This window comes from Chionomys nivalis, chromosome 7 (assembly GCF_950005125.1).
Source record: "Chionomys nivalis chromosome 7, mChiNiv1.1, whole genome shotgun sequence".
Lineage (NCBI taxonomy): Eukaryota > Metazoa > Chordata > Mammalia > Rodentia > Cricetidae > Chionomys > Chionomys nivalis.
The window spans coordinates 75,077,733-75,104,969 of record NC_080092.1 but is presented as its reverse complement, the minus strand read 5'-3'; the positions used below and the strand labels follow the sequence as shown (position 1 = coordinate 75,104,969).

Genomic DNA, 27,237 nt, shown 5'->3' with positions numbered 1-27,237 from the left:
CCCTGGCCTGAACGTAAGTTGGCTAATGGCCTGGCTGTTATATCTGCTCCCTGACCCCTCCCTAGGGTGCTCAGGATGCTGGAGAAGCTTTGCCTCTGCCCCACAGCCAGGGAGGGTGATGTCTGAGCTGCAGCTGTGAGGTGCAGGCAAAGGTCCACCCCTTTCCTAGAACCTCCCGGCAATGCATTCCTGACTCTCAGTAGGCGGAGGCACCGCACCCCAGGCCCCAGCATGCCCGGGCCCTGCCCTGCCTGCTCCCTGCTGCCCTCGCTCCCAGGTCCTAAGCAGGGCTGCAGGCGCAGCCTTTGCTCAGCACTTCCAGGCTGGCAAGAGGCCTGGAGCCTGGGAGCCTCAGGGCCACGGTGTTGCTGGGCTAAACAGAGGGGCACCTGGGAAGCTCTGCCACCCAGGAGGCTGAGTTGGCAGGAAGGTGACAGAAGGCAGGTTCTAATCAGAATATTAAAAGACTACAGGGAGACAGTGTAAGAAGGATCTTCTTTCACAAATACCTGAGAGTCTAGGATTTCAGGGCCGATCTCCTGTCTGCTCTATTAAGTTACCCCTTTGGTGTGGGCTGGGCTTCTGGGGTTCTAGCCCCCTTGTGGGAAAATCTTGGTGTCCCTAAAGATGGACTCTGGGGACAAGGTGGTAGCTCTTGTCCACTCTCAGCCACTGGACCTCTGCTCTTGGGCCACATTAGTTAGTATCCAGTCCCAGGCCCCACACCTGTGTGCTTGTCTCAAGGTGGGGGTGGGGCAAATGGAAGTGTCACTCAGCTCACTTAGAAACCTGTGCCTCTTAGAGCTAGGTGCTCAACAGTTTCAAGAGGAGAGATCCAGGCCTCCAACAACTCACCCATCCTTACACAGAGTCTCTCTTCTGCCTTTTCTGCTGCCCCCAGGACTTGAACCCAGAACTACCATTTTTTCACATCTTCCTTTACCTCTGAGGCCAAAGGATTCCTTCACAGACTCAGATCTGGGGCTGGGAATGTCCTTTGGCTGGTAGACTGCTTACCTAGCATTCTGGAAGCCTTGGGTTAAATTCCTAGCACTACATAAAACTGACCATGGTGATACATACCTGAAAACCATAGCATTTGAAAGGTGGAGGTGGGGGGGGGTCAGAAGCTCAAGGTCAGCTCTGAACAGGGAGTATCCTAGCCTCAGCTCTATGAAACCCTGTCCCAATAGGAGAAGGAAAGAACCAAACCACACCGGATGGTGGTAGCACACGCCTTTAATTCCAGCACTCGGGAGGCAGGGGCAGATGGATCTCTATGAGTTCGAGGCCAGTCTCATCTACAAGAGCTAGTTCCAGGCAGGCTCCAAAGCTACAGAGAAACCCTGTCTCAAAAAAAAAAAAAAAAAAAGACCCAAACCATATCTGACTTTGTCACTGCCTTGCCTGGGGTCCCTCTGTGGTTCCTTTAAGGCCTTTGTCACGGCTTCCTGGGTTCTGGTTGTACAGAGGGCTGGTGTCTGAATCACTGGCTTGCTCATGCTTCCTGGCCGTAGCACATATTGTATCTTTGTCTCGGGTGCCCTTCCTCCCTTCTTCACTGGGTGACTCTGAGCCATTGTCCTCACACTCAGGCCAGGGCCCCTCGTGTACAGACCTCCATGCTTACCGAGTGTGTGTTTCCTGGCCCGCCTTCCCCGTGACAGGCTCTCCTGGAAGACAGGGCTGAGGTTTATTAATGTCCCATCCCCAGAACATGGTATGGAGCCCATGCTTAATGAGTGTGGATTTGCAAGTTGGCTGGAGGGAGGCTTAAAAAGTCTGGCCCATCTGCCTCCCTTTCCCAGGCTTCTGGCTGGTGCTCCCCGGGACCTCGCCGTGGCTGATGGCTACACCAACCGGACTGGCGCCGTGTACCTGTGCCCCCTCACCGCCCTCAAGAATGATTGTGAACGGATGGACATCTCAGAGAAAAGTGAGAGGAGCTAAGTCAGGAGCCTGGCAAAGGGAGCCCAAAGAGGAGACCACAAGGCTAGCCTGTTAGCAAGGCAGGGTGGCTCATGCCTGTTGTTCTGACACTTGAGGCTGAGGCAGAAGGTCAGCAAGAACAAGGTCAGTCTGGGCTACATTAGTGCATTTCAGACTAGCCCGAGATGTGTATGGAGACCCTGACTCAAAAACAAATAGACAAAGCAAAGCAGGCCTGCTTCTTGTTCATCTGGGAAGAGGAGCAGAAGAAACAGGAGGTCATATAGTGTGAGCTCAGAGCAATGACAGGCAGGACACAGGGAGGAGGGAGGGCTGCCCCTGGGAGGCTTTGGGCACTGGATAATGGAATGAGGGACACTAGTTCATGAGCCCTCCCTTTCCTGCAGGTGACCCTGACCATCACATTATTGAGGACATGTGGCTTGGGGTGACTGTGGCCAGCCAGGGCCCCGCAGGTAGAGTTCTGGTAAGTGAACACTTAGGATCATCTTTCCAGAGCCAGGAGGACAGCAGAGGGTGGTAGGGGACCCTCTGTGCATGGCTGGGGCCTTTGCAAATGTCTATTTCTATAGCCTCATGTCTTCACGGGCCTGTGTGTTCCCTGATTCCTGAACTATGGGGAGAGGGTTGTTTGGTGCTCTCCCAAGGCTGGGCATGGGGTGGGTACTGTGTGACCTGCACGGATGCTGACCACTTGTGGGAAAGAGCAGAGAGAATGCAGAGAAGGAAAGGGCAGAAGGCGCCCTAGGCAACTGGGTACTGGCAGGCACTCCTTCCTGGGAGGCTGGCTGCCGGAAGGAGCACAGCCCTGGTGACCCTGGCTCACCCTGGCACTGATCTGAGTGCCCCTTTCTACTATCAATTGTCACCTTCTGTTGGTGACAATTCTTTAATGCCAGCCCATGGGGATCTCAATTTCTGTGTCCCAGGCTGACATTATTTAGGTTTATATAAACTTTACATATAGTGAAAAGGGCAGAGAGTAATTTTTTACGAGCTTTGACCACAGTAACACCCATGAAACAGAACGTGTTTACATCACTCCAGAAAGTTCTCTGAGCCACCTGTGGGCAGTCACCACTCCTATAGCTATCGCTGCTGTGATTTCTGCCCTTTGAACACCCTCGTAAGATATAGGTTGGCAGTTCATTTCCCCAGACCACCCTTCTGTACCCCCTGTTGTTTGTAGGCGTGAGTCTAGAAGTTTGTTTAGCGATTGTAGATTCTAGGATTAGCTCCTTACCCACCTTCACTAAGTCAGCAAATGTTTAGTTAGCGCCGACTGTGTTCCGAGCACCAGAAATTCAGCAGTGCCTAAGGATGAGCTCCTGTGAACCGCTAGCGCCTGTGACGGGGCAGAGAAGGCAAATAAACAAGATGCCACCTCCTCCTAGATAGTGTGTAGCCCAAAGGCTAATCCAGAACACTTTTACCCCCTGGAAGCTGGCTTTCACTATTAGCCCTGGCTGCCTGGAATTCACTCTGAGGACCAGGTTGGTTTCAAACTCAGAGATCACCTGCTTCTGTCTCTGTCTCTTGGTGCTGGGATTAAAGGTGGGAGCCACCATGACTGGCTCAGAGTCCTTTTTTTTTTTTTTTTTTTTTTTGGTTTTTCGAGACAGGGTTTCTCTGTGGTTTTGGAGCCTGTCCTGGAACTAGCTCTTGTAGACCAGGCTGGTCTCGAACTCCCAGAGATCTGCCTGCCTCTGCCTCCCAAGTGCTGGGATTAAAGGCGTGCGCCACCACCGCCCGGCTTAGAGTCCTTTTTTAACTTATAGTTTGGGTTTTTTTTTTTTTAATTTGTTTGTTTTGGCTTTGTTAGGGATCAAACCCAGGACCTTGAAAACGCTAAGCCATGATGAGCCCTAAATTAACTGTACTGTTCCACTGATTTTCCCAGTAACTGTATATGATATAAGAGCTGGAGAGATGGCTCGGCAGTTACGAGTGCTGGCTGCTCTTCCAGAGGAGTGGGGTTCAATTCCCAGCACCCACATGGCAGCTCACTACAGTGTGTAACTCCAGTTCCAGGGGATCTGAAGCCCTGTTCAGGCTTCTGCAGGCACCAAACATGCACATGGTGCAGACATACATGCAGACAAAACACCTATACACAAAAAATCAGATAAAAATGAATTTAAAAGTTACTATATGAGAAGAGCTTGCACTTGTGCTTGGCATATGGTAAGTACTCGATAACTGTTCACTGCTATTACTTTTTTTTTTTTAAAGATTTATTTATTTATTATGTATACAACATTCTGCCTCGATGTATGCCCGCACGCCAGAAGAGGGCGCCAGATCTCATTACAGATGGTTGTGAGCCACCATGTGGTTGCTGGGAATTGAACTCAGGACCTCTGGAAGCGCAGCCAGTGCTCCTAACCTCTGAGCCATCTCTCCAGCCCCCTCACTGCTATTACTAATGCTATTATTATTTTAAATGATCCTCTCACTAAACAACAGGGTCATCTGGGGACAAGAGCAGCGAGTCCCCTAATCTCTCTGAAAATAGCTCCTTTTAGACCCAGGAGCCAAAGCCCACATTCCCTCACCCTTCTCCAATTCCTTTCACCAAAGATCTCTAAGCTACTCCCAAATTTATGGCTCCTAGCTACTCCAGATATACTCCTGACCCTTGATTACTCAATAATGCAAAGGGGGTACAAGTTTCGGTAGCCCCAGAGGAAGAAAAAGAAGCCAGAGTTCCTGTTTGGCCCTCGACTCACCAAGCCGGTAGTGCCCCGGTTGAGAGATGTAGCTTGCCATGGGTTCCCTGATCCTGGATAGAGCTGTGTGTGTGTGTTTGTGGGTCCCTAGGTCTGTGCCCATCGCTACACCCAGGTGCTATGGTCTGGCGTAGAAGACCAGCGGCGTATGGTGGGCAAGTGTTATGTGCGTGGCAACGACTTACAGCTCGACCCCGGCGATGACTGGCAGACCTACCACAACGAGATGTGTAACAGCAACACTGACTACTTGCAGACCGGCATGTGCCAGCTGGGCACCAGCGGTGGCTTCACCCAGAACACCGTGTATTTCGGTGCCCCTGGTGCCTACAACTGGAAAGGTGGGAGGTTGGAGAAGGAGGGGCAACAGAAAACACCTAGCCCCACTGAGTCACTGGGACAAGTCTTTAATCTCGGGAAGCAGAGGCCGCACTTCCAGGGTGAAAACACAGAGTTTGAAGCTAGCATTGTCTACAGAGAGTTCCAAGATGGCCAGAGCTACATAGTGAGACCCTGTCTTAGAAACAAACAATCAAACAAACAAATAAAAACAAAGAAGAAAGGAAGGGAGTGTCTTAGGACGCCTTCCACATTTACTTTGGTATTTTTAATGATTTTTAAGAGATTTATTTATTCACGTATTTTATGTATATGAGTGATCCATCTTCATGAGCAGCAGCAGAAGGAATCTGATCTCATTAGAGACAGTTGTGAGTCACTGAGGGTGCTGGGAATTGAACCCAGGTCCTCCGGAAAAGCAGCCAGGGCTCTTAACCTCTGAGCCATCTCTCCAGCCCCTTATTTTACTATTTACCGTCTTAAAAACAAACAGAATGAAATGTTCTGCTCTCCCACTTTTCATTCACCATAAGCGAGAAGCCATGCTTCAGGTCAATACACACAGGACTGCCCTTCTGAGGTCACAGAAGCTTTCACTGTCCCAAGATTTGCTTAAAAGGCTGGAGAGGCGGCTCAGCACCCACTAGGTGGCTAAAAACTGTCTGTAATTCCAGTTCCAGGAGACCTGATGCCCTCTTCTGGCCTCTGCAGTCATTACATGCAGGTGGTGTACAGACATACATGCAGGCAAAACACCCATGTCTACGATCTCGTAAGCCAGGTGTAACGTACATGCCAACACTTGGGAGGCTGAGGCCTGAGGACATTGAGCTCAAGACCTGTCTGATTCCCTGGAACTGGAGTTCCAGACCATTGTGTGCCACCACATGGGTATTGGGAATCGAACCTTGGTCTCCTAGAAGAGCAGTAGCTAGTGTTCTTGTCCACTGAGCCATCTCTCCAACCATGCCCTCTCCCCCATCACAAAATTCTTAAAGAGGAAGTGATTTATCGGCCAGGTGGTGGTGGTGCATGATTTAATCCCAGCACTCGGGAGGCAGAGGCAGGAGGATCTCTGAGTTTGAGGTCAGCCTGCTTTACAGAGTGAATTCCAGGACAGCCAGGGCTACACAGAGGAACCCTGTCTCAAGAAACAAACAAGCAAACAAAAGGCAGTGACTTAGAAGTGGCGGCACTCACATGTGAAAGGGATTATTGTGTTGTTCACAGAGGTGGGCACGGTAGAGGGGAAAGGTAGTAACCCATAATGTTTGCTCCTCTTCCCTGATCTTTCTGCAGGAAACAGCTACATGATTCAGCGGAAGGACTGGGATTTATCTGAATATAGCTACAAGGGCTCCGAGGACCAAGGAAACCTCTATATTGGTAAGCCCAGTGCTGGTGGCCCACTGGGAGGATGGGGGAAGGCAACTTGATCCCTAACATACTAGCCCTTTTACTTCTGGTGTGCTGTGGGGTGAGACTGCAGTGAAGATGTGCATTTAGCTCAATTAGCACACACTTACTGAGTACCACCTGCATGGGAGACTCTGCCAAGGCTTCCAGATGCAAAGCTGGTGGTGTCGTGAAGCTCAAAGTCCAGTATGCGAGGGAGGCTACCCTGCCCCCAGGGCCCACTTTGTTTGCTCAGCTGGCACAGAGGAATAGAGCTAATAGAGGATGGGCAACTATGGGGGGATAAGTCCAGCATAGAAGGGGACGCATTTACTGGGTCCTTGATTGAACACCTACCTCCTCCTCATCCCAGGGTACACGGTGCAGGTAGGCAGCGCCATCCTCCACCCCAAGGACATCACTGTTGTGACAGGTGCCCCACGGCACCAACATATGGGCGCTGTCTTCTTGCTGAGCCAAGAGTCAGGTGGAGACCTGCGGAGGAGGCAGGTGCTGGAGGGCACGCAGGTGGGCGCTTATTTTGGCAGCGCCATTGCTCTGGCAGACCTGAACAATGATGGGTGAGAATCTAGGGTCGTGGGACATCCTCTGGGACCAGGGAGAAAGGTGGGGGGTGGCAGGCTAGGTCCGAGAAGTAGCTTTGCATCACACATTCACTGTGTGCAGGGTCTTGCAATCACACTTTGTGGGAGTCTGGACATCTGCATGTCATTTGCGTTGACACCCATGCTTGCTTGTCTGTACTTGTCCTTCATGCCTATCATCCGTAAGGTGCCAATGGGGTAGGAGCTTCTTCGGCTGCGGTCTCTGCCTGCATGATTTCTCCATAACATGAGTTTACTGTTTGATGGGTCTTGTGGGCTTTCTTCGTGGCCTGTGGTCGGGTGTGTCATTTGCTCGGTTGCAGGGCCCCAGCAAAATCATGCTCATTAAATGGCGGCAGGGGCCAACCTCACGCTCCCATTCCCACTCTTCTGCGCAGGTGGCAGGACCTCCTGGTGGGCGCTCCTTACTACTTCGAAAGGAAAGAGGAGGTAGGGGGTGCTGTCTACGTCTTCATGAACCAGGCGGGCACGTCCTTCCCAGATCAACCTTCCCTCCTGCTTCACGGTCCCAGTCGCTCTGGCTTTGGCATCTCTATAGCCAGCATTGGTGACATCAACCAGGATGGATTCCAGGGTATGAGCCTGTACCCCTCCTTCAGCACCCCCACTGACTGAGCACCAATTGCATCCCAGGCTTGACAGGACTCACAGCTCAAGGGATGCTAGAGAGGCTGTGCAGATGATGCTGCAGAGGCTTGCCTGAGTGGGCCATAAGTGGTTGGGCTGAGACTGCACGGAAGAGAGGAACAAATAGCATCAGCTGAGCATAGGAACTTCAATGTAATATACACTACTGAAGTGTACGCTGGGGACAGGCCGGCGGATGCTCTGAAAGTCAGGCAGAGTAAATGGGGCTTTTCTATCTGGGCCACAGAGAGAGTAGGGTGGGGAGGTATCCAGAGAAATGGTTGGAACAGGGATGCTATATGAAGGCTTGGCACTTTGGAGGGTGATTATGGAGGTGTGTGGTAGGATCAGAGATTTGCCATATCAAGTCAAGTAATGAGAAAGGACGGGGACAAGGAGGGCACCTTAGTAGCATTGCCTTGCAGGTGTTTTGTGGGACCTGGAGAACAATACAATCAGACCCGGGGAGAAGTCACAGGGAGGACACTTTAGTGAGCCGGTTTACTGAGGGAGCACTTAGCTCACCACACGTCAGTTCTCTGACGACTTCAGCTTTCCAGAACACAGCTGAGAACTAAAAGGAAGGCAAAGCTTCTTAAGAGGCAGAAGCAGATGCCAGAAAGGTCAGCCAACAGGCGCAAGCACTTCCCACCGAAGCAAGGATCTGTGTTTTCAGCTTAGGGTCCCCTTATGCTCCCTGACTTCCTTTACGGTTTCCCTAGGCCTTCTCAGAGCAAATGTAGCAGATGAGTCTGGCAAAGATAAGGATCATAAAACGCGTTGAGTTTGAGGAAACACTGCTTAGCTTTTTAACAGTCTTGACACTTGAAGGTCCACTGTACTGGGCAAAGCACATTGTAGTATTGTAGCTATAATCCAGGTTCCTGACGGTGTGGCCTCGGGGTTTCTGTCTGCTCATCCATAAAGAGATAAATAATAGCAGATACCCCCTCAGCATTCTTGTAAGGCTCAAACGGAATGGATGCTGTGAGTGCTGGCAGTTACCAATGGGGAGTGGTTTCTTTTCTGGTCTTGGGAGTAAATGTCATTAGGAGAACCAGGGTGTCTGGAGAAGTGATTGATGGGGGAATAAGGGAAGTGGGAAACTGGATTAAGCTGGGGAACGTGGGGCACAGCTCTGTCTGAGGCACTGATCTGTTGTCTGACTTTGAGGAAGATTTTTTCCCCTTTCCCTACCCTCCCTTCCCACCAGAGCTCTGAAGCTATGAAGTTCCCTGTTGCTCTGAACACTTCTGCCAGTGTGAGGTCACTGCCACGCTGGGCTCAGTGGTCTACGGCAGAGAGTGAAGGGGCTTTGGAGCCTGGAACGCCTGGTGACTCTGCCCTGTCTTTTCTCCCCAGACATTGCTGTGGGAGCCCCATTTGAGGGCTTGGGCACGGTGTACATCTACCACAGCAGCTCCGGAGGGCTCCTCAGGCAGCCCCAGCAGGTAGGAATGCACAATGGCAAGTCAGATACCCTTATCACCCAGGGCCTCCTCCTCCTCCAAGCGTGGTTCAGAGCCTTCCACTTCCTCCTGGCTTCAGATAATCCACGGAGAGAAACTCGGACTGCCTGGCTTGTCCACCTTCGGCTACTCTCTGAGTGGGAAGATGGATGTGGATGAAAACTTCTATCCAGACCTGCTAGTGGGGAGCCTGTCGGACCACATTGTGCTGCTACGGTAAGCTAGGAGTCTGTGGGTAGGGCATGCCCCTCCTCCATCCTCGTCTGTATGAGCCTCAGCCCTGCCCACCTGCAGTGATCCACAGAAAACGGAGCCCCAGCCCTGGCCTGGGGTAAGCAGGAAATACTAATATCAAACCTGCTTTCTTGTTTATAGGGCCCGACCTGTCATCAATATTCTTCAAAGGACCTTGGTGGCCAGGCCAGCTGTGTTGGACCCCTCACTTTGTACACCGACCTCCTGGTGAGACTGTCACCCCAGTTCTTCCTCCCCACTTCTATGTCTAGGCAGGCCAGCAGGGCCTCAGGCCCCAAGCCCTTTCTGGACACTCCTGACACCCCAGCAACAGCAGCTGGAGTCTAGGGCCAGCAATACCTCCCCTCTCCGATATCATTTCAAGTCAGAGTACCTTGCAGGGGCTGATGTGTGAGCACAGGGTTAGGAACTGGAGCTCCGGACAATCTGGCTTAAAGCCCAGCCACTCATTGCTGGGGGAGAGCAGGGAGGACTCCGAGGAGTAAGGGCTGGGAAGAAGAAGAAAGGAATGCTCTTAGGTGCATGGGTGTGGGGAATGGGACTCACCCTTGGCAAATAATTAGTCTGAGTCTCAGATAACATAAACAGTAATGACCAATTCACAGAGTTCTTTTTTTTTTTTTTTTTTTTTTTGGTTTTTCGAGACAGGGTTTCTCTGTGGTTTTGGAGTCTGTCCTGGAACTAGCTCTGTAGACCAGGCTGGTCTCGAACTCACAGAGATCCGCCTGCCTCTGCCTCCCGAGTGCTGGGATTAAAGGCGTGCGCCACCACCGCCCGGCTTCACAGAGTTCTTGAGATAATTAAATGAAATAATATACAAAAAAAGCTCTAAGCACAGGACACTGCACCTCAAGTGTTCAAAAACAAAACAAAACAAAAAGTTGCGAAGAAAGTGGTAAAGACCATAGGGACCAGCTTGATAACAAAGGAGACAGTGAGCTGAACAGCAGGGGATGGGGGACAAAAGATCCAGAGGTCCAGAGACCTGGGCTGGGCCACCAGTTGCCTAATTACTCAGAAAAATCCTGTTCCCTGGGCCTCACTTTCCCCACTGGTGACCTCTAGAAACGGTGAAGTCACCACAGCTTTGTAGACGCCCCAGTTTTGCTCCTGACTTTCCCCCCACAAGGGTCCTGAGTTCCCTTTGCCTAGCACAAGAGTAAGAAGTAGGACATGGCTGTCCCTCCCACTGTGACCAGGCCCTGCTCTGCGTCCTCCCAACAGTGTTCAGGTGGAGCTGTGCTTTGCCTACAACCAGAGTGCTGGGAACCCCAACTACAGGCGGAACATTAGTGAGTTCTGGGCACAGGGTGCTCAGGTGGGAGGGGTGGGGGTGGGGGTGAGGGGATGCTTGCCTGGCCACCTACTGACTGCCGTGTCTGTCTGCAGCCCTGGCGTACACACTGGAGGCTGACCGGGACCGCAGGCCCCCCAGGCTCCGATTTGCCAGCAGCCAGTCGGCTGTGTTTCATGGTTTCTTCTCCATGCCGGAGACGCATTGCCAGACACTGGAATTACTACTGATGGTGAGGAACTGTAGGGCAGGATGGGGCCTCTGAGATCTCTGGAAGAGGTGGCCAGTGTCCCTCTAAGTCAAAGCTGAGAGACAGGGGTATCCCCAAAGCCAGAGGTTGGGGAGTAATGGGGTATGGGGATTGGTGGGATGGTGGCGCCACACATGTAAGAGAGGGATCAGCCCCCGGGTGGAGATGGGGTCAGGGCTTATTACCTAAGAAAAGAGGCCTTGATTCTGGTCCAGTCTTAAAGAATGTGTCCCCGATTCAGGACGAACTCAGTTCCTCTCTGAGACATCATGGTGTCGGGGGAAGTGAACCTGGAGATCCGTGAAGTAAAGAAAAGCGCCCATCTCTGGGAAGAAAAAGTGCTATCTCGGGGGAGTTGGGGCTGTACAAGATCGTAGGACTCAAATTTGGTGACTGGATTAGTGCGGATTCAGCTTAACTTGGGGGTTCAGGGTAGAGAGAACCCTAGCCCCCCCGGGGTTTAGTCTGGCTAGGGTTTAGCGAGCTAGGAGGATCCAGCTTGTGGGCTGGGTTCACCTCACCCTCTTTCCCAGGACAATGTCCGTGATAAACTCCGTCCCATCGTTATTGCCATGAACTACTCCTTACCTTTGCGCATGCCCGACCGCCTGAAGCTGGGGATGCGGTCTCTGGATGCCTACCCAGTTCTTAACCAGGCACAGGCTCTGGAGAACCACACTGAGGTGAGCAGAGCCTACCCCGGGCCAGGAGGGCTGTGGGATCAGACGGTAATAGGGGGTGCAGTCCCCTCAAAGCTGCCACTGTCCCCAGGTCCACTTCCAGAAGGAGTGCGGGCCGGACAACAAGTGCGACAGCAACCTGCAGATGCGAGCGGCCTTCGTGTCTGAGCAGCTGCAGCCTCTAAGCAGGTGGTATCTGGGTGATGCTGATTGGTCAAAGGCTAGGCGGGGCCTCATTGGCTGGCAGAATTGGGGCGAGGCCTCACTGGCCAGGAATAGGGTGGAGGTGAGAGGGGCTTTAATGTGCCCTGTTAAGACTGAATGGTCAGCCTGACTGGCCCAGCGGTGGCTTTCCCACCGGATGAGGGGCGGAGCCTAATGGAGGTGGGGTTTTTGGCTTAGTTCTGTGCTCCTCTCTTCAGGCTCCAGTACAGCAGAGACACTAAGAAACTGTTCTTGAGCATCAATGTGACCAATATGCCGAGCCACGAGCGTGCTGGGGAAGATGCCCACGAGGCACTGCTCACCTTGGAGGTGCCACCCGCCCTGCTACTGTCCTCAGTGCGCCCAGTGAGTACCCGCCACCCAGGCTCAGCCCAAACCTGGCTTCCTATTTGCACCCCCAATGCGTATGGCATATGGTATAATATGAATTATCCTTTGTTGTGGTGTGCTGACCTCCTCCGGGACTGGACTACTTCTACACAACCTCTAGGAGTTCAACCCATGCTCCGTAGTAGACGGAAGACTAGCAAAACCCTGACTTTATTTTCTTTCTTTCCTCAGTCCGGGACCTGCCAAGCTAACGAGACCATCCTGTGTGAGCTAGGAAACCCCTTCAAACGGAACCAGAGGGTGAGACCCGGCCTCATCCTCCACTCCTGGAGGGTCCTCGGGCGAGCTCCTAGCCGTCTTACCTGCCCGATTCATGGGATTTCTTGAAGCAAAGAACCAAAGTGGAGGAGGGGAAGGCCGAGCAGGGGGTGAGAAGAGGCCAAGGGACTAAGAAATGGAGTCACTAGGGAACTATGCATGATTCTAGGGTAGGTGCAAGCGAGGAGACCTCTTTGGCTGGGCCCTGATGCTGGGCTCGCTGCTACACCTAATGCCACCTCTTATCTGATGCCACATCTCAATTTCCCCTGATATAAAAGCTATTTCACAGAGTGGGAAGCACAGGCTTAGAAAGTTTCAGTAACCCGCTTAAGGTTATACAAAAGTAGCAGAGACCCCCCCCCCTCACCCAGTAGCAATGATGTCACCCAAAGAAGAGACATGGAACCAAGGATGGATAAGGAGGAGGGATGGAGGTCCCTTGTCTAGATCTCTGCCATGCCATAGCCCCCTGCTGCGTTTCAATGCTCCTTTCTGTTACCCTGACCCTTGTGCTAGATGGAGCTGCTCATTGCCTTTGAGGTCATTGGGGTGACCCTGCACACAAGGGACCTTCAGGCGCAGCTGCAGCTCTCCACGTGAGTGACCCTGAAAAGCTAGTCTGGTCAGGGCTGAGCCCATGTCCTGGTCTCCTTACCCCCTGCGTCTTCTCCTCAGGTCAAGTCACCAGGACAACTTGCAGCCCATGACCCTGACTTTGCAGGTGGACTACACTCTCCAGGCCTCACTCAACTTGTGGGTACCATGCTGTCCCCTAGTCCTAAGCCCCTCTGACACTTCTCTTGGTCTGGTGTCCTCTTGTGTCATCTTTTCCTATAACCATGGCCACTCTGAGAGTTGTATTATTTTTTCCTGCAAGGCAGGTGGGAAGGGCAGAACTAACACCTGGGGCTAAGGTGGTGGTCTTTGCCCTTCATTTGAATGTTTCTGCTTTTTTTCTGGATATTTATCTGTGTGTGTGTGCGTATATGTATGATACACGTTTGCATGTACACGTGTGAGAATGCAGGTATGTGCATGCTGTGGAACACATGTAGCAGTCAGAGGACCCTGTGAGGCGCTGGGTCTCTTTGCTGTTGGCCATTGCATATGTCAGAAAGCGTGTGCCAGGCTAGCTGACTAGCATTTCCTCAGGGACCCTCCGGTCTCCATTACCCACCACACGTTAAGAGCACTTGAACTACAGATGTCTGCAACCATACTCGGCTTTTAAGTGGGCTCTAGGAGGATTTGAACTCAGGACCTCACACTAGCATAGCAAGTGCTTTACCCACTGTGCCACCTCCTCAGTCAGCTCTTTTTGTCTTCAATTCACTTTATCTTTTTTTAAAAAAGATTTATTTGTTTATTATGTATACAGTGTTCTGTCTGTATGTGTGCCTACAGACCAGAAGAGGGCGCCAGGTCTCATTATAGATGGTTGTGAGCCACCATGTGGTTGCTGGGATTTGAACTCAGGACCTCACACTAGCATAGCAAGCACTTTACCCACTGTGCCACCTCCTCAGCGAGCTCTTTTTGTCTTCGATTCGCTTTATCTTATGTGTATGAGTGTTTTGTCTGCATGTGTGTGTGCATCATGTGTGTGTCTGGTGCCCTTGAAGGGCAGGAAAGGGTGTCAGAGCTCCTAACCCTGGATGGTTACAGATGATTGCTAGCCGTGCTGTGGGTGCTGGGAACTGAACCCCAGTTTTTTGGAAGAGCAATAAGTGCTCGTAACCCCTCAGCCATCTCTTCAACCCTTCCCCCACCTTTCTTATTGACTGCATCCTTGCCTTGCCTTGTGCCAGCTATTGCTAGCTCCACAGGCGAGGAAACTGAAGCTCAGAAAGGATCAGTAATTTGTGTAAGGCCACACAACTGGTGTGTGGTAGAACTTGGGCTTATACCTAAGGGGACCCATAGTCAACCAGCCTCAGCACTGCAGTCCCCTCTGGCAGGGCTGTGGCCTCCTGTATGCTTTGACACAGGTCTTTTTCTTTTTTTTTTCCTCTTTTTTCCTTATTTATTTATTTATTTATTTATTTATTTATTATGTGTACAGCATTCTTTCCATGTATGCCCGCATGCCAGAAGGGGGCGCCAGGTCTCATTATAGATGGCTGTGAGCCACCATGTGGTTGCTGGGAATTGAACTCAGGACCACTGAGCCATCTCTCCAGCCCCTGACGCAGGTGATTTTCTTACCCTAGGATGACACATCGGCTACAGAGCTTCTTCGGTGGCACGGTGATGGGTGAGGCTGGCATGAAAACCGTGGAGGATGTAGGCAGTCCCCTGAAATACGAATTCCAGGTAAGGGCACCTCTGGGGTCCTAGCTGGAGATGCTTATGAAAGGCAGTGGGGACGTTGTTCTGGGTCCAGGGTTCAAAACTGGGCGGGATGTGGGCTGTTGAGTTGTAGAGAGTTTCCCAAAAGTTGGTAACCATGACACACAGGTCATGTGTGCCCACAGGTGAGCCCAGTGGGAGACGGACTGGCGGCTTTGGGCACACTGGTCCTAGGTCTGGAATGGCCCTATGAAGTCGCCAATGGCAAGTGGCTGCTGTACCCCACGGAGATCACCATCCATAGCAATGGGTCCTGGCCCTGCCAGCCACCTGGAAGCCTCGTCAACCCTCTGAACCTTACTCTCTCTGTGAGTTCATCGGTGGGGATGCTCCATGTACACCTTATCTGCATGCCAGAGGGCAGGAAAGCCAGTGTCTTCTCCGGCCACTTCAGTCCCCTCTGTCCCTCCCCTGGCTCCCATCAGCTATTCTCTCTCTCTCTCTCTCTCTCTCTCTCTCTCTCTCTCTGCCTCCCCAACAAATCTCTGCCCTCTTCAGGACCCTGGAGACAGGCCACATTCTCCACAGCGCAGGCGGAGACAGCTGGATCCCGGGGGAGAACAGGGCCCCCCACCTGTCACACTGGCTGCTGCCAAAAAAGCCAAATCTGAGACTCTGTTGGTGAGTGACCAGGGCAGAGGTGGGCAGGACGACACAGCCTGTCACAAGGCACGTGGGCATCAGGGGCCCATGAAGCAAGGCAGCCAGAGACCACGCACATAGAGACACAGGTCTAAAGGGGCGCTGTGGACCTGAGCCTCAGGAGTCTCCTGCCAGGCAGACAGATTTACCTCCCGCCCTCAGGGAGGATCCATCACAGTGGACTCAAAGAGGAGCTGCGGACTGGATTCCAAGGCCTCACACCCTGTTGGGGGCTGTTTTGCTTGGGCATTTGGGGCAGAGTGTAGAGCACAGTGCCCTACGCAGGAAGAGGTTGAGAAGCAAACATGGGGACCCAAAGGAGGCATAACTGGCTGGAGAGGTTGAAGGGATATCCCAAGCCAACCGACAATACGCAAAGTACCTGGCTTGGGAGAGATTTCTGAGGCTGGGACTCGGCAGCCTGAGCAGGGTCTATGCTTCCTGTTCACGTTCCCTGAGATGAGTTTAGCCCAAGCATGCACCTTGAACATATGTTTGAGAGGTAGAGGAACACACATGAGCAAAACAGTGTACAAAGCCCTTTGTCACTCGGGGTAGGATGAGGTCTCGAAGGGTAGAGGTTAGCAGAGGCAGCATCAGGTCTGGAGAGCCAGGCAGTCTTATGTCTGTCTCTCTCCTGTCCATGTCAGACCTGTGCCAGTGGCCGTGCCCGCTGTGTGTGGCTGGAGTGCCCCCTTCCTGATGCCTCCAACATCACCAACGTGACTGTGAAGGCACGGGTGTGGAACAGCACCTTCATTGAGGTTAGTGCTCCACTGTCCTCCTGGGTGAGGAGAGTGGCTGGGAGGGTCGGTGACAGCCAGTGGTGTGTGTGTGCTGTGTCTGTGTGTGTGTACTGTGTCTGTGTGTGTGGTGTGTGTGTATGGTGTATGTGTGTGTGGTGTGTGTACTGTGTGTGTGTGTGGTGTGTGTACTGTGTGTGTGTATGCTGTGTGTATGTGTGTGGTGTAAAACAGTGTCGTGTTCTGCACAGTTGTGTGTCTGTCGGTGTAGGCCATATCCGTGTAATGGTTGCGTGTCTGTGTGTGCATGTACAAAGCTTCCAAAATGACCTCTCGTGTGTCCATTACATTCTACCGCAGAGCCTTTGCCTCTGGACCCCCCTACTGGAATGCCGGCTTTTTTTCTGTCTCTGTGTGTGAATTCCCTGTTCAGCCATCTAGGTCTCCATCGACCTTCACTTCTCATCCCTGAGATCTTATATAGCTTCAGCAGCTGGAGTCCACTCTCCTACCACACTGCACAAAACTTCCTCAGAAGTCGCAAGGGTCATCTGTAATGCCTGGATAGGTTATGGTGACTCTCATGCCGGCCTTCCCTTGCTACCTAGTGTCACCTTTTTTTAGGACTAGACTCAATCGTTCTGGTCTGTGTGATTGGTTTCTGTGATAACTACTCAGTTTCCAACATGGGATCACAAACGTCACCTAGGCAAATGACGGGGGTGTGGCTATGTGCCAGAAACAGGTGCTGGGTAGATTTAGTCCCTGAGCCTGACCTAGACTGTGACCTTCCCCATCTCTGCTGTCCCAGCATCAGCACAGGACCCAGTGCACAGAGGAGTGAATGGCATGCATTTGTGTGTGTGAAGAGGCTGGATGCAGGGCCTTGCAGGGTACTGAAGCAGGTGGTGTGTAGCATCAGGGGGGAGGCTGAGAGGCTTCAGCTGCTAGCCCTGACCCCTCTATCTTCCTTTAGGACTACAGAGACTTTGACAGAGTCAGGGTAGATGGCTGGGCCACTTTGTTCCTACGAACCAGCATCCCTACCATCAACATGGAGAACAAGACCACATGGGTGAGTGGGTGTGTTAACAAGAGCAGCAGGCTCAGGCCAGGCCACACAGCACAGGGCATCTCTAAGAGGACGCCGATGCTGGGCCTGATGGTATGAGCCTGCCATCCTGGTTTCTGGGAGACAAAACAGAAGGGTCGTGAAGGGTCTGCCCAGGCTATAGAGTGAATTTTAACTTACTGATACTCTGTCTCAAGACTAAAAGTGAGGGGTTGGAGAGGTGGCTCAGTGGGCAGAGGCCTTGCTCTACAAGCATGAAAATCTGGATTTGAATCCTCAGCTCCGAAGCACCTAGTTAAAAGCTGGGAGTGCTGCCGGGCGGTGGTGGCGCACGCCTTTAATCCCAGCACTCGGGAGGCAGAGGCAGGCGGATCTCTGTGAGTTCGAGACCAGCCTGGTCTACAAGAGCTAGTTCCAGGACAGGCTCCAAAACCACAGAGAAACCCTGTCTCGAAAAACCAAAAAAAGAAAAAAGAAAAAAGAAAAAAAGAAAAACAAACAAACAAAAAATAAAATAAATAAATTTAAAAGGGCTGATCATGAGGGAGTAGTCTAGAGGCTGATACAGAGGACTGACCCAAGTTTAAGGCTAGCCTGGGCAACTTCAGGAGTTCAAGAACAGCTTGGGCTACAAAGCAAGACTCTGTCTCACAAAAAAACCAAACCAATCAAACAAATCCTGAACAAGAACAGCATTTGTATATATGACTAGAGAGCCCATTGGGATAACATATAACAATAAACATACAAGCCGGGCGGTGGTGGCGCACGCCTTTAATCCCAGCACTCGGGAGGCAGAGGCAGGCGGATCTCTGGGAGTTCGAGACCAGCCTGGTCTACAAGAGCTAGTTCCAGGACAGGCTCCAAAGCTACAGAGAAACCCTGTCTTGAAAAACCAAAAAAAAAAAAAAAAAAAAAAAAAAAACCAATAAACATACAACAACAACAAAAGTAAATTATGGTCAGGAAGAAAAAGCCAATAGTCTCTCTTTGTCAGATCTTTTCGAGTTATTCCAGCCCAAGTCAGATTCGGGAAATTCCAAAGGGGGGAAATGTTCTAAGTGACAGCTGGAAGAAGTATGACAGATTGCTAAGAATTTGATGTGGAAAGGATGTTAGTGGAAACACACAGGAGATACACAGCGCGGGGTGAAGGGGAGCTTGCCGAAACACTCCGGCTCTATGGAATGAAGAAGAGTGGAGAAAGGGAACAGGGACGGGAAATGCAGTCCGTGTTAAAGACTGCCTCCTCCTTCCTGAGACAGGGCCTGACGATGTAGACCAGGCTGGCCTAGAACTTACTTTGTAGACCAGGCTGGCCTTGAACTCACAGAGATCCTCCTGCCCCTGCCTCTGGCTCACGAGTGCTGGGATTAAAGGCGTGTGTCACGATGCCTGGCCTTTTTTAAAAAAGGAAATGATTTATTATACCGATGTGTGGGTGAGAGAGGCAGGCATGTTATGGTGGCCATGCGGGGGTCATCCGTCTGCAAGGAAAACACTTTGACCCTCTCGCCACTGCGAGCTACATTCTCAGTGAGTGCAGAAGAAAGGTTATGGTGGTACAGGTCTGTAATCCCAGGATTCAGGATGATGCAGGAGGATCAAGAGTTCAAGATATTAGAAGAGTTAGAACATATTTAAGAAAGAAAGACAGGTTACCTCACACCACCAACAAAATGGCTTGAGGTTAAATGAAGTATTTAAAATTTGGAATTAAATGTATTCCAGAAGAGAAAACAGAATAATTTAATAGTAACCCTTAACCATGGGGAGAGTGAACTATGTATTTGGTTTTTAATTAAAAATGTATTTTCTTGTGTCTGAGTATTTTGCTTGCATGCATGTGTATCACGGGTATGCAGTGCATTCGAAGACCAGAAGAGGGTGTGGTTCCTGGAACAAGAGTTAGCAGACAGTTGTGGGTCACCCTGTGGGTGCGGAGACTCACATCTAGGTCCTCTGTAAGAGCAGGAAGTGTTCTTAACTGCTGAGCCGTCTCTCCAGCCCCCCTTTTTTTCTCTGAGATAGGGTTTCTCTGTGTAGCCCTGACTTTCCTGAAACTCACTCTGTAGACGAGGCTGGCCTCCTACTTAGAGATCCGCCCGCCTATGCCTCTCAAGTGCTGGGATTAAAGGCGTGTGCCACTGGTCCTTGGCTCCATTTTTTTTATTTTAAATTTTATTTTTTATGAAGGGGGAGCATGTGTGTACCACAGTGTGCACGCCGAAGCTATAGGACTTTTGTAGGGGTCGATTCTCTTCTCCCACCTCATGTGGCTGAGCATGCAGATTCGGGCTGTCAGGATTGGCAAAAAGCGTCCTTACCTGCTGAGCCATCTCACTGCACCATTATTTGTTTTGGGAACATAAAATGTCACGATGTAGTCCAGGCTAGTCATAAACTTTTGGAGCAGTCCTCCTTCTCAGCCTTCCAAGTGCTGGCACTAAAGGCGTGAGCCACCAGGAGTAGTTTTTACTTTATTAAAGCCCAAAGTCACAAAGGATGAATCTGAAAAATTAGTCTATGTGAAACAGTAAATCTAGGACAACGAAAGACAAGCTGAAAGGACAAGTTCCCAAGGAACGTGACGAAGTGTGGGCCTAGTTTAACACGTCAGTATATGTGAGATGAAATACAAATACTTAACTTACACATAGAGAAATCAGAAGGAGCTGGAGAGATGGCTCTGCAGTTAAGAGTGCCCACTGTGCTTGCCGGAAACTTGTGTTCAGTTCCCAGCACACACGCCAGGCTGCTAACAACCAGCTTTAACTCTACTCTGATCTCCATGGGAGCCTACATTCACACGCACCGACCCACACACAATAATCCCAGCACTCTGGAGGCGGAGGCTGAAGGATCTCTGTGAGTTCAAGGCCAGCCTGGTCTACGTGGCAAGTTCCAGGGCAGCCAAGGCTACAAAAGTGTTTCAGAAAACAAGCAATCAAAAAACCCTTTTAAAGAAAAACAAAAATAGCAAATGGGTTGTTTGTCTATCTGATTGGAAAATACTAAAAAGAGAAATGTCGTCTGGCGATGGTTGGTGGTGGGAAACGCTGCTGACTTGAGGATAAATTGGAGGCTCCTTTGTGGAGATGCATTTGTCAATATTCATTAAAATTTAAAGCACCCATTCCCTTGAATCTAACACATGCTCATATATATCAAGGAGCTCACCGGACGAGCATGCAAAGATGAATATATGGGGGTATTTTAGAGCATTGTTAATAGGAGCTGGGGGTGGGAAACGATCTAAATGTCTGTCAGTAGGAGATTGGCTCGATAAAATGTGGTCCAGTTCTACAATGACTGTGCGGTCCTCAGAAGAGACCAAGCTGGCCTTTATCAGTTGCAAGGGAGAGATGATGATAGTAATAAAAAAAATGGGGAAGATGAAGCTTGCAGAGGTATGCATATAGTGTGGCCCCATCAAGGTGGGGCAGATGTATCAAGTATATAGAGATAGCTGGGGAGGGCCCATGGGTATAATCTCAGCACTTGGGAGGTTGAGTCAGGATTAAGAGTTTGAGGCCAGGCTGGGCTAATATAACAAGAACCTCTAAAAAAAAAAAAAAAATTCAGCACAGAGATTTACTATGCATTTTTGTTATGTTTGTTCGTTCGTTCATTCATTCACAAGACAGGATCACTCTATGTAGCTCTGACTGTTCTGGAACTCACTATGTAAACCAGGCTGGTCTCAAACTCACAGAGATCCCCCTGCTTCTACTTCAGAGTGCTAGAATCAAAGGCATGTGCCACCCTGCCCAGCTTGTTTGTTTGTTCTTTGGAGGTAGGGCCACCTGTAGCCCAAGCTGGTCTTGAACTCCTGATCCTCTTACCTCCTTCTGGGGTCACCAGCAGGCATGAACCACTATTCACTGTGGTGGTGTGTGGGGGGGTTATCCAGAGCATAAAATTACTGGAAATCTTTAATTTTCTGTTATCCTTTTTTAAAAATCAAACTAATTTTAAAAGAAGTGAAAAACCAAGCATAGTCATCTAGAGAAGTTCTACTACAAAATCTGAAACTTTCTGAGCTACAAATAAAACAAAATCCCAAATCTGAAATGCTTATGGTCGCAAAGCATCTCTGGTGTGGGCTTTTTAACCCAAATATACACATGCATGCGTGAACACACCCATGCTGTTTGCTATGCCTTGTCTGTGGGTTTTTTTTTATTATTCTGAGCAATCTATTCATACCACCCATGTTTAATCCTGTCCAACAGCCTATTAGGTAGGGAATTATAATATCCAGTTTGCAGATGAATAACAGAGAGGTTGCATAACTTGTTCAAAGCTACACAGCCGGTAGTTTGCAAAGTTGGACTTGAACCCAAGTAGCCTGGCTCCCGAATGCATGCTTTGGGCCATGCTGCTACACTGTAAAGTAGCCAGCCGTTAATGACCTCTTTACCAGAGCACACGAAAAGATCCAGAGAAATGGAATTGCTACTTCAGGTCATACAGTTTACCAGGAACAGAGCTGATATGCAAGTCCAGATGTGTGTGTCACAAACCCAGATGCCAGGCTACCTACCAGATCTGAGGCAGTCTCCCTGGCTAAATTTGTGCCTAAGAAACTGAACACAAGGACCTGCTTATGTCCAGTCCTGCCAGGGCTTTTTCTAGTCCTTGATCGCCCCCTACTGGCTGTAGATCAAATAACAGAGCCATGGGTCTTGAACCCCGGGTCTCCGCAGGCTGGCCCCATTGAGTCTCATCTCTCTCCTCTGCAGTTCTCTGTGGACATTGACTCAGAGCTGGTGGAGGAGCTGCCTGCTGAGATTGAGCTGTGGTTGGTCCTTGTGGCTGTCAGTGCCGGGCTGCTGCTTCTAGGGCTCATCATCATCCTTCTGTGGAAGGTAGAGACTCCCAGCCTCCTGGGGCTTTGCACTTCACACCCCCTGCCAGCGCCAGCCAGCACGCTCACCCCCTCCCTCCATCCCACGGCTCTGCATCCCATTTCTCACCCCCATTTCAGCTGCCCTTTCCCAGACCCTCCCCGCCCCTCCCCGCAGCTCCTAGTGCCACCCACGCCTCCTGGGGAACTGCAGGCTGCTCTGGTGTCTGGCCACCCACCAGGCTGGGCCCAGGACTTAGCCTTCCAGGTTCCCCATCTCTAAGCCCCAGCTCCCCTTTTGAGTGCTGATGGCCAGGTCTGCCAGCACCCCTGATGGCCATCCCCACCTCCTCCCTCCAGTGCGGCTTCTTCAAGCGAGCCCGCACTCGTGCCCTGTATGAAGCTAAGAGGCAGAAGGCTGAGATGAAGAGCCAGCCGTCAGAGACAGAAAGGCTGACCGACGACTACTGAGGGGGGCGCCCCCCTTGCCCCAGCCCACCTGGGTAACATGGCCTATGGGCCTCTTCTTCACAACCCCAGCTGGCTGGGGCCTCTGATTCTGTCTTGTCTGCTCCTCTTGCCTTAGGGCCTGCTTGGATCTCACTTGTCTACCTCCTCAAAGCACAGGCCACCCTGATTACCCCCTGACCCCCACCTACACCTGGCTTGCAGGAGTTTAAAATCCCAAGAGCATGCTGGGAAATCCTTCCAGTGAGCATGCTGCTTTCTGAGGAACTGAAAAAAAGAAACAGTCAGGGCTAGACTCCGCCTCTGTCTGATCCCCAGGCATGTCCATAATGACTCTAAGGCCTATCCCCCTCTCACTAGGAAGGAGAGAACCGAGAAAGACCAACCCTTTTTGTCTCGAGTCCCACACATCTCCCTAGGATAACTGTCTCACCTACCCCTAGCACTGGCCATTGGGATCAACCTGTCTTCCTGGCCCACAATCTCTGCATCTGCTTGGTCTCCACCTGCCTCTGTTCTCCTCTGTGCCTTCCTCAGCTCCTCCTTCCTCTGGGCCTGAGGTGGGGATGTTCATCTTCCCATCTCATACTGAGGTTGGGATGTTTGAGTGTGTGTGTGTGTGTGTGTGTGTGTGTGTGTGTGTTGGAGGGGCATCGTCTCCCACTTGAATGCTGGATACTGACACAATTTCTCTTCTGCCTGAACTCCAGTGTGACTTCTTTAAGCCGACCCGATACTACCGGATCATGCCCAAGTACCATGCAGTGCGTATTCGGGAGGAGGAACGCTACCCACCTCCAGGGAGCACCCTACCCACCAAGAAGCACTGGGTCACCAGCTGGCAGATTCGGGACCGATACTACTGATATCCTCCCTGCCACCACTCCCAATTCTTCCTTTCTTCCTATTTATCATAAATTATGACTCTGACAGTCCAAAAGGGCCACGCAGTTGGCTGGCACCAGTAGGCTCAGGCATATATCCCTCTTCAGTGCAGGAATGTTTTCTGGGGCCCTAGACTCTCCTTCAAGACCTTGCGATGCTGAGCACAGCACAGCCCTGGACACTGGACACACACACAGGGCCTACTGCTAAGGGCCTGTTCAGATATACCATGGAAGATGCCACGTCCAAGCCTCTATCTGTGCCAAAACCAAGCCAAAGCACCTCTACCGGGAGCCAGGAGGAAAAGGTCCCTGATGTGGTGACATCTCTCTTCCACACCATATACCCCTTGAGCCATTGTCCCTGAACTGACTTTTCTGTCCAGAATAAAACTACTGACAACAAGGACACAGTCGGGCCCAGCTGCAGTTCCTGGCACCCACTGGAGAGTAGGGGACGTTTCTGTGACTTGTGTGCTTAGACCAAGAGCAATGAACTAAAAAAGCAGGTCCCCAGAATGGGCTTCATGAATGGATCTCCAAAACCTTGGCTACAGATGGAGTTGGCAAGAAACACAGCCCAGAGGAACAATGCAAAACTATGGACAACCTGGACACACTGCGCTGGGGCTGACCTGGAGCAGGGTAGCATCCTTCAGAGAGCAGGGGATCAATCCTGGCCCGGCAGATACTGGCAGGGTACAGGGGAGATACTTCTGACCCGTCCTGGCCACCTCAGCCTGAGCAAGGCCTGGAGACCCCACAAGACCATGTGGGGTGTGATACTTGAATGTAGGGCAGGGGAGAGGCCAACCCCTGCCTCAGCTGGCCGGACTTCACTCCGCCCCCTTGACCACAGAGATGGCATTCTGAGCTAGCTGTCCATGGCTTTCTGAGAAACCTCGCCCTCCCCCTCCCTAGGAGCTGCATCCCCATTCTAGCAGTGGAGGCTGATTCCCAGGTCCACTCCCTGAGCCCCGCCCACAGGCAGGCCCACTCCCCAGCTCTGCCCCTCCAAGGTACTATAGCAGCTTCCCCAACCCTGTACCTTCTTTGTATATGGGCTTCTCACTAAAATAAATAAACAATTCCAAGTTTGTACAGCTGCTTCTGCACCTCCCCCAAGCCATCCTGACTTGTTTCGGTTCAGGCTAGAGGGGTGATAACCTCCCCTAGTCGATCCATGGACGATAGACCTAGCACACTACTGCAAACCGTGCATGAAGAATTTTAATTCAAGCCCAGAGTTCACTTCATGAGAAAGTCCAGTTCTTGGGGGAGCGCTCTTTTTATGTCAAGAGTTGTGGCCTGTTCCTGTGGTGTTCATTTGGTTATCAATTGCTTCTTGATTGCTAGGATCTGACTTGGATTTGGTCATAGGGAGAGAAGGGAGTTGAGAATGGTCTTCACGCTCATGCAACCCGGGCTGAGCTCAGATGATGTAGTTGGGGATTGGGAATATCAGGTTTGCACACAAACTGGCTTTGGAGAGAGAGAGAGAGAGAGAGAGAGAGAGAGAGAGAGAGAGAGAGAGAGAGAGAAGAAAGAGAGTTATCTCATACACTGTGCCTGGCCCTTGATAATGCACTTACCCCTGTCATCCACTGCTTCCTCATTGTTGGGCTGGCAGATGTCTAAGGATCCCTGCACACAGGTCTGGGGCCGTTCTGCCTCCCTCACTTCCCTTTTCGCTCTGTCTTCTCTACTACATGCCAGGCACTGTGCCCAGGGCTAGAGATAGAGCAATGACTAGGTCAGATACAACCTGTGCCCTCCCGAAGACAAAGTCCAGTAGGAAAGACCCATGAATCAGCAGTTAACCCTCAGTGAGGGCCGCTCTCATCTCTTAAGATCGGGAGACCTAAGGGGGCATTTAAGGAGGCCAGCACCCAGTCCAGGAGCTCAGCAAAGGTTTCCTAGAGGAGGAGAAGGCCAAGCAGCCAAAGACCTGAAGAATAGGTACAGGAAGCTGAGAAAAATGAGTCAGAAACACCCCCACTCCCAACCCCGCTGCCAAAGAAAAAAAAAAAGCTCGGATTGTCCATGGATTGGAGGTTAGATTAGATGCTGGTCAAAGCAGCAGGTAGGTTGCGATGGGAGTGGAACAGGGGAATGTGAGATATGAGCTGACGAATGGAGCCAAAGCAGATATTAGGACAACTGGGAAGGCTCCAGAAAGCAGGGGAAACACAGAACTGGAGAGGTGGCTCAGTGGTTAAGAGTGCTTACTGCTCTTGCTGAGAACCTGGGCTGGGTTCCCAGCATCTGCATTAGGCAGTTCATAACCACCTGTAACTCCAGTCCCAGGTAATGCGGTTCCCTCTGGCCTCCACAGGTACCTGCCTGCTCGTGGTATAAATAAGCTCACTCGGGCACACATACATACAGATTATATTATATTACACATACATACACACACATATTTTAATTTGGTTTTTCAAGATAGGGTTTCTCTGTGGCTGTCCTGAAACTCTCTCTGTAGATCAGGCTGGCCTCACACTCAGGGATCCACCTGCCTCTGCTTTCCAAGTGCTGGGATTAAAGGCGTACACCCCCACAACTCATATTGCTTTTTTTAAGTGTCTGGTCTACAGAGTGAGTTCCAGGACAGCCAGGACTACACAGAGAAACCCTGTCTCGAAAACAAAACAAAAAATTAAAAGACATAATCCAGGCAAACGGTGCCTGGCACACAGCATTACATTCTCCACAATGAAACCTTGTTTTGTCTTGGCTACAGTTATAGACTGTAGTGTGTGTGTGTGTGTGTGGGGGGGGGGCAGACATCAGGCCAGCCTTGCACATCCTAGAAAACACTACCACTGAGTGATCACCAGTTTAGCACCAATTCCTCCTCTCACTTTTTGAGAGCTCATTAAATTACCCAGGCTGTACTAGAACTCACTCTCCCTTGGGTGGGTCTTGAAGTGAAATGCCCCTGCCTCAAGCCTCCAAGAGTAACACCAGGCCCTACTAAGCCAAGCCCATGTTTTGAAACAAAAGTCAACTCTTAGCAGGGGCTGTGCTAAGGGTGGGTCAATACGCAGAAAACTAAGGAACTTCTGTAGGCCCAGAGAGTGGGAAACATACCACGTTTTACCAAAAGAGGGCGCATGACGTTTTGTGGGAAAAGAGGCCCGAGCTGCTAGGAATATTGCGGTTGAGCTCCCTAGCTCCTTAATGCCTCACCGGCCGGGGAGACTTGTAATAAGGAAGTCAGGGGCACAAATGGTTACCTTCTCAGGCTAGGTACAAAGAAGGTTGCCTTCTTAGGTGGTTGTCCAAGACGTTCAAGGTTTTATGTTCAGTCAAATGAACTAGGTAGCAATAAAATGGAACTTCCTAAAATGAACACTGACAGTAGCTCCTGCCTCCTCCTCTGCTAGTCCTGAGAGGCTTGGTTCCAGGTGTTTTTGTTGTTATTTTAGCAATATTGTGCTAAGCAAATGCCATACCCTCTGAACCACACTCCCACCCCAATTTTGGATGTTTTTTCACATGAGAAAAGAAAAGGACGCTTTCTCCTGGGCTAACTTGGATATTTATTGAAAGCCAGTAGGTTCCACACATATAGGATAGACTAGTACAGACTTGCATCCTGGTTCCAGATTTCGCAAGTGTTTATTCTGGGTCCATCATAGGAGTGGGAAACCACAGAGCGCTCCTATGGCAGAACAGGTGAGAATCAAGACAGGAGAAACAGGTGCCTTTAGGAAAAAGACAAGGCAGGGAAGAAAGGG

The 27,237-nt window shown here is 50.9% G+C and overlaps 1 protein-coding gene across 2 annotated transcripts in view; it reads left to right on the top strand.

Annotated features, from left to right (window-relative positions):
* Positions 1 to 24,587, top strand: part of Itga3 (integrin subunit alpha 3) — a 30,525-nt gene extending 5,938 nt beyond the window's left edge. The window contains exons 2-26 of one of the 2 annotated variants that reach the window (XM_057775645.1): positions 1,809 to 1,936; positions 2,337 to 2,416; positions 4,771 to 5,020; positions 6,318 to 6,404; positions 6,787 to 6,994; positions 7,417 to 7,613; positions 9,029 to 9,117; positions 9,215 to 9,351; positions 9,511 to 9,597; positions 10,615 to 10,682; positions 10,780 to 10,916; positions 11,468 to 11,617; positions 11,706 to 11,803; positions 12,037 to 12,184; positions 12,401 to 12,469; positions 13,007 to 13,086; positions 13,166 to 13,243; positions 14,701 to 14,803; positions 14,965 to 15,147; positions 15,338 to 15,460; positions 16,132 to 16,245; positions 17,201 to 17,299; positions 22,042 to 22,167; positions 22,506 to 22,648; positions 23,324 to 23,450. In XM_057775645.1, coding sequence (XP_057631628.1) covers positions 1,809 to 1,936; positions 2,337 to 2,416; positions 4,771 to 5,020; positions 6,318 to 6,404; positions 6,787 to 6,994; positions 7,417 to 7,613; positions 9,029 to 9,117; positions 9,215 to 9,351; positions 9,511 to 9,597; positions 10,615 to 10,682; positions 10,780 to 10,916; positions 11,468 to 11,617; positions 11,706 to 11,803; positions 12,037 to 12,184; positions 12,401 to 12,469; positions 13,007 to 13,086; positions 13,166 to 13,243; positions 14,701 to 14,803; positions 14,965 to 15,147; positions 15,338 to 15,460; positions 16,132 to 16,245; positions 17,201 to 17,299; positions 22,042 to 22,167; positions 22,506 to 22,616 — 2,950 coding nt within the window. In that variant the 3' untranslated portion in view covers positions 22,617 to 22,648; positions 23,324 to 23,450. Of the gene's footprint in view, positions 1 to 1,808; positions 1,937 to 2,336; positions 2,417 to 4,770; positions 5,021 to 6,317; positions 6,405 to 6,786; positions 6,995 to 7,416; positions 7,614 to 9,028; positions 9,118 to 9,214; positions 9,352 to 9,510; positions 9,598 to 10,614; positions 10,683 to 10,779; positions 10,917 to 11,467; positions 11,618 to 11,705; positions 11,804 to 12,036; positions 12,185 to 12,400; positions 12,470 to 13,006; positions 13,087 to 13,165; positions 13,244 to 14,700; positions 14,804 to 14,964; positions 15,148 to 15,337; positions 15,461 to 16,131; positions 16,246 to 17,200; positions 17,300 to 22,041; positions 22,168 to 22,505; positions 22,649 to 23,323 lie in introns of both variants that reach the window. The other variant, XM_057775643.1, reaches the window with a different exon arrangement.
* The last annotated feature ends 2,650 nt before the right edge of the window (positions 24,588 to 27,237 follow it).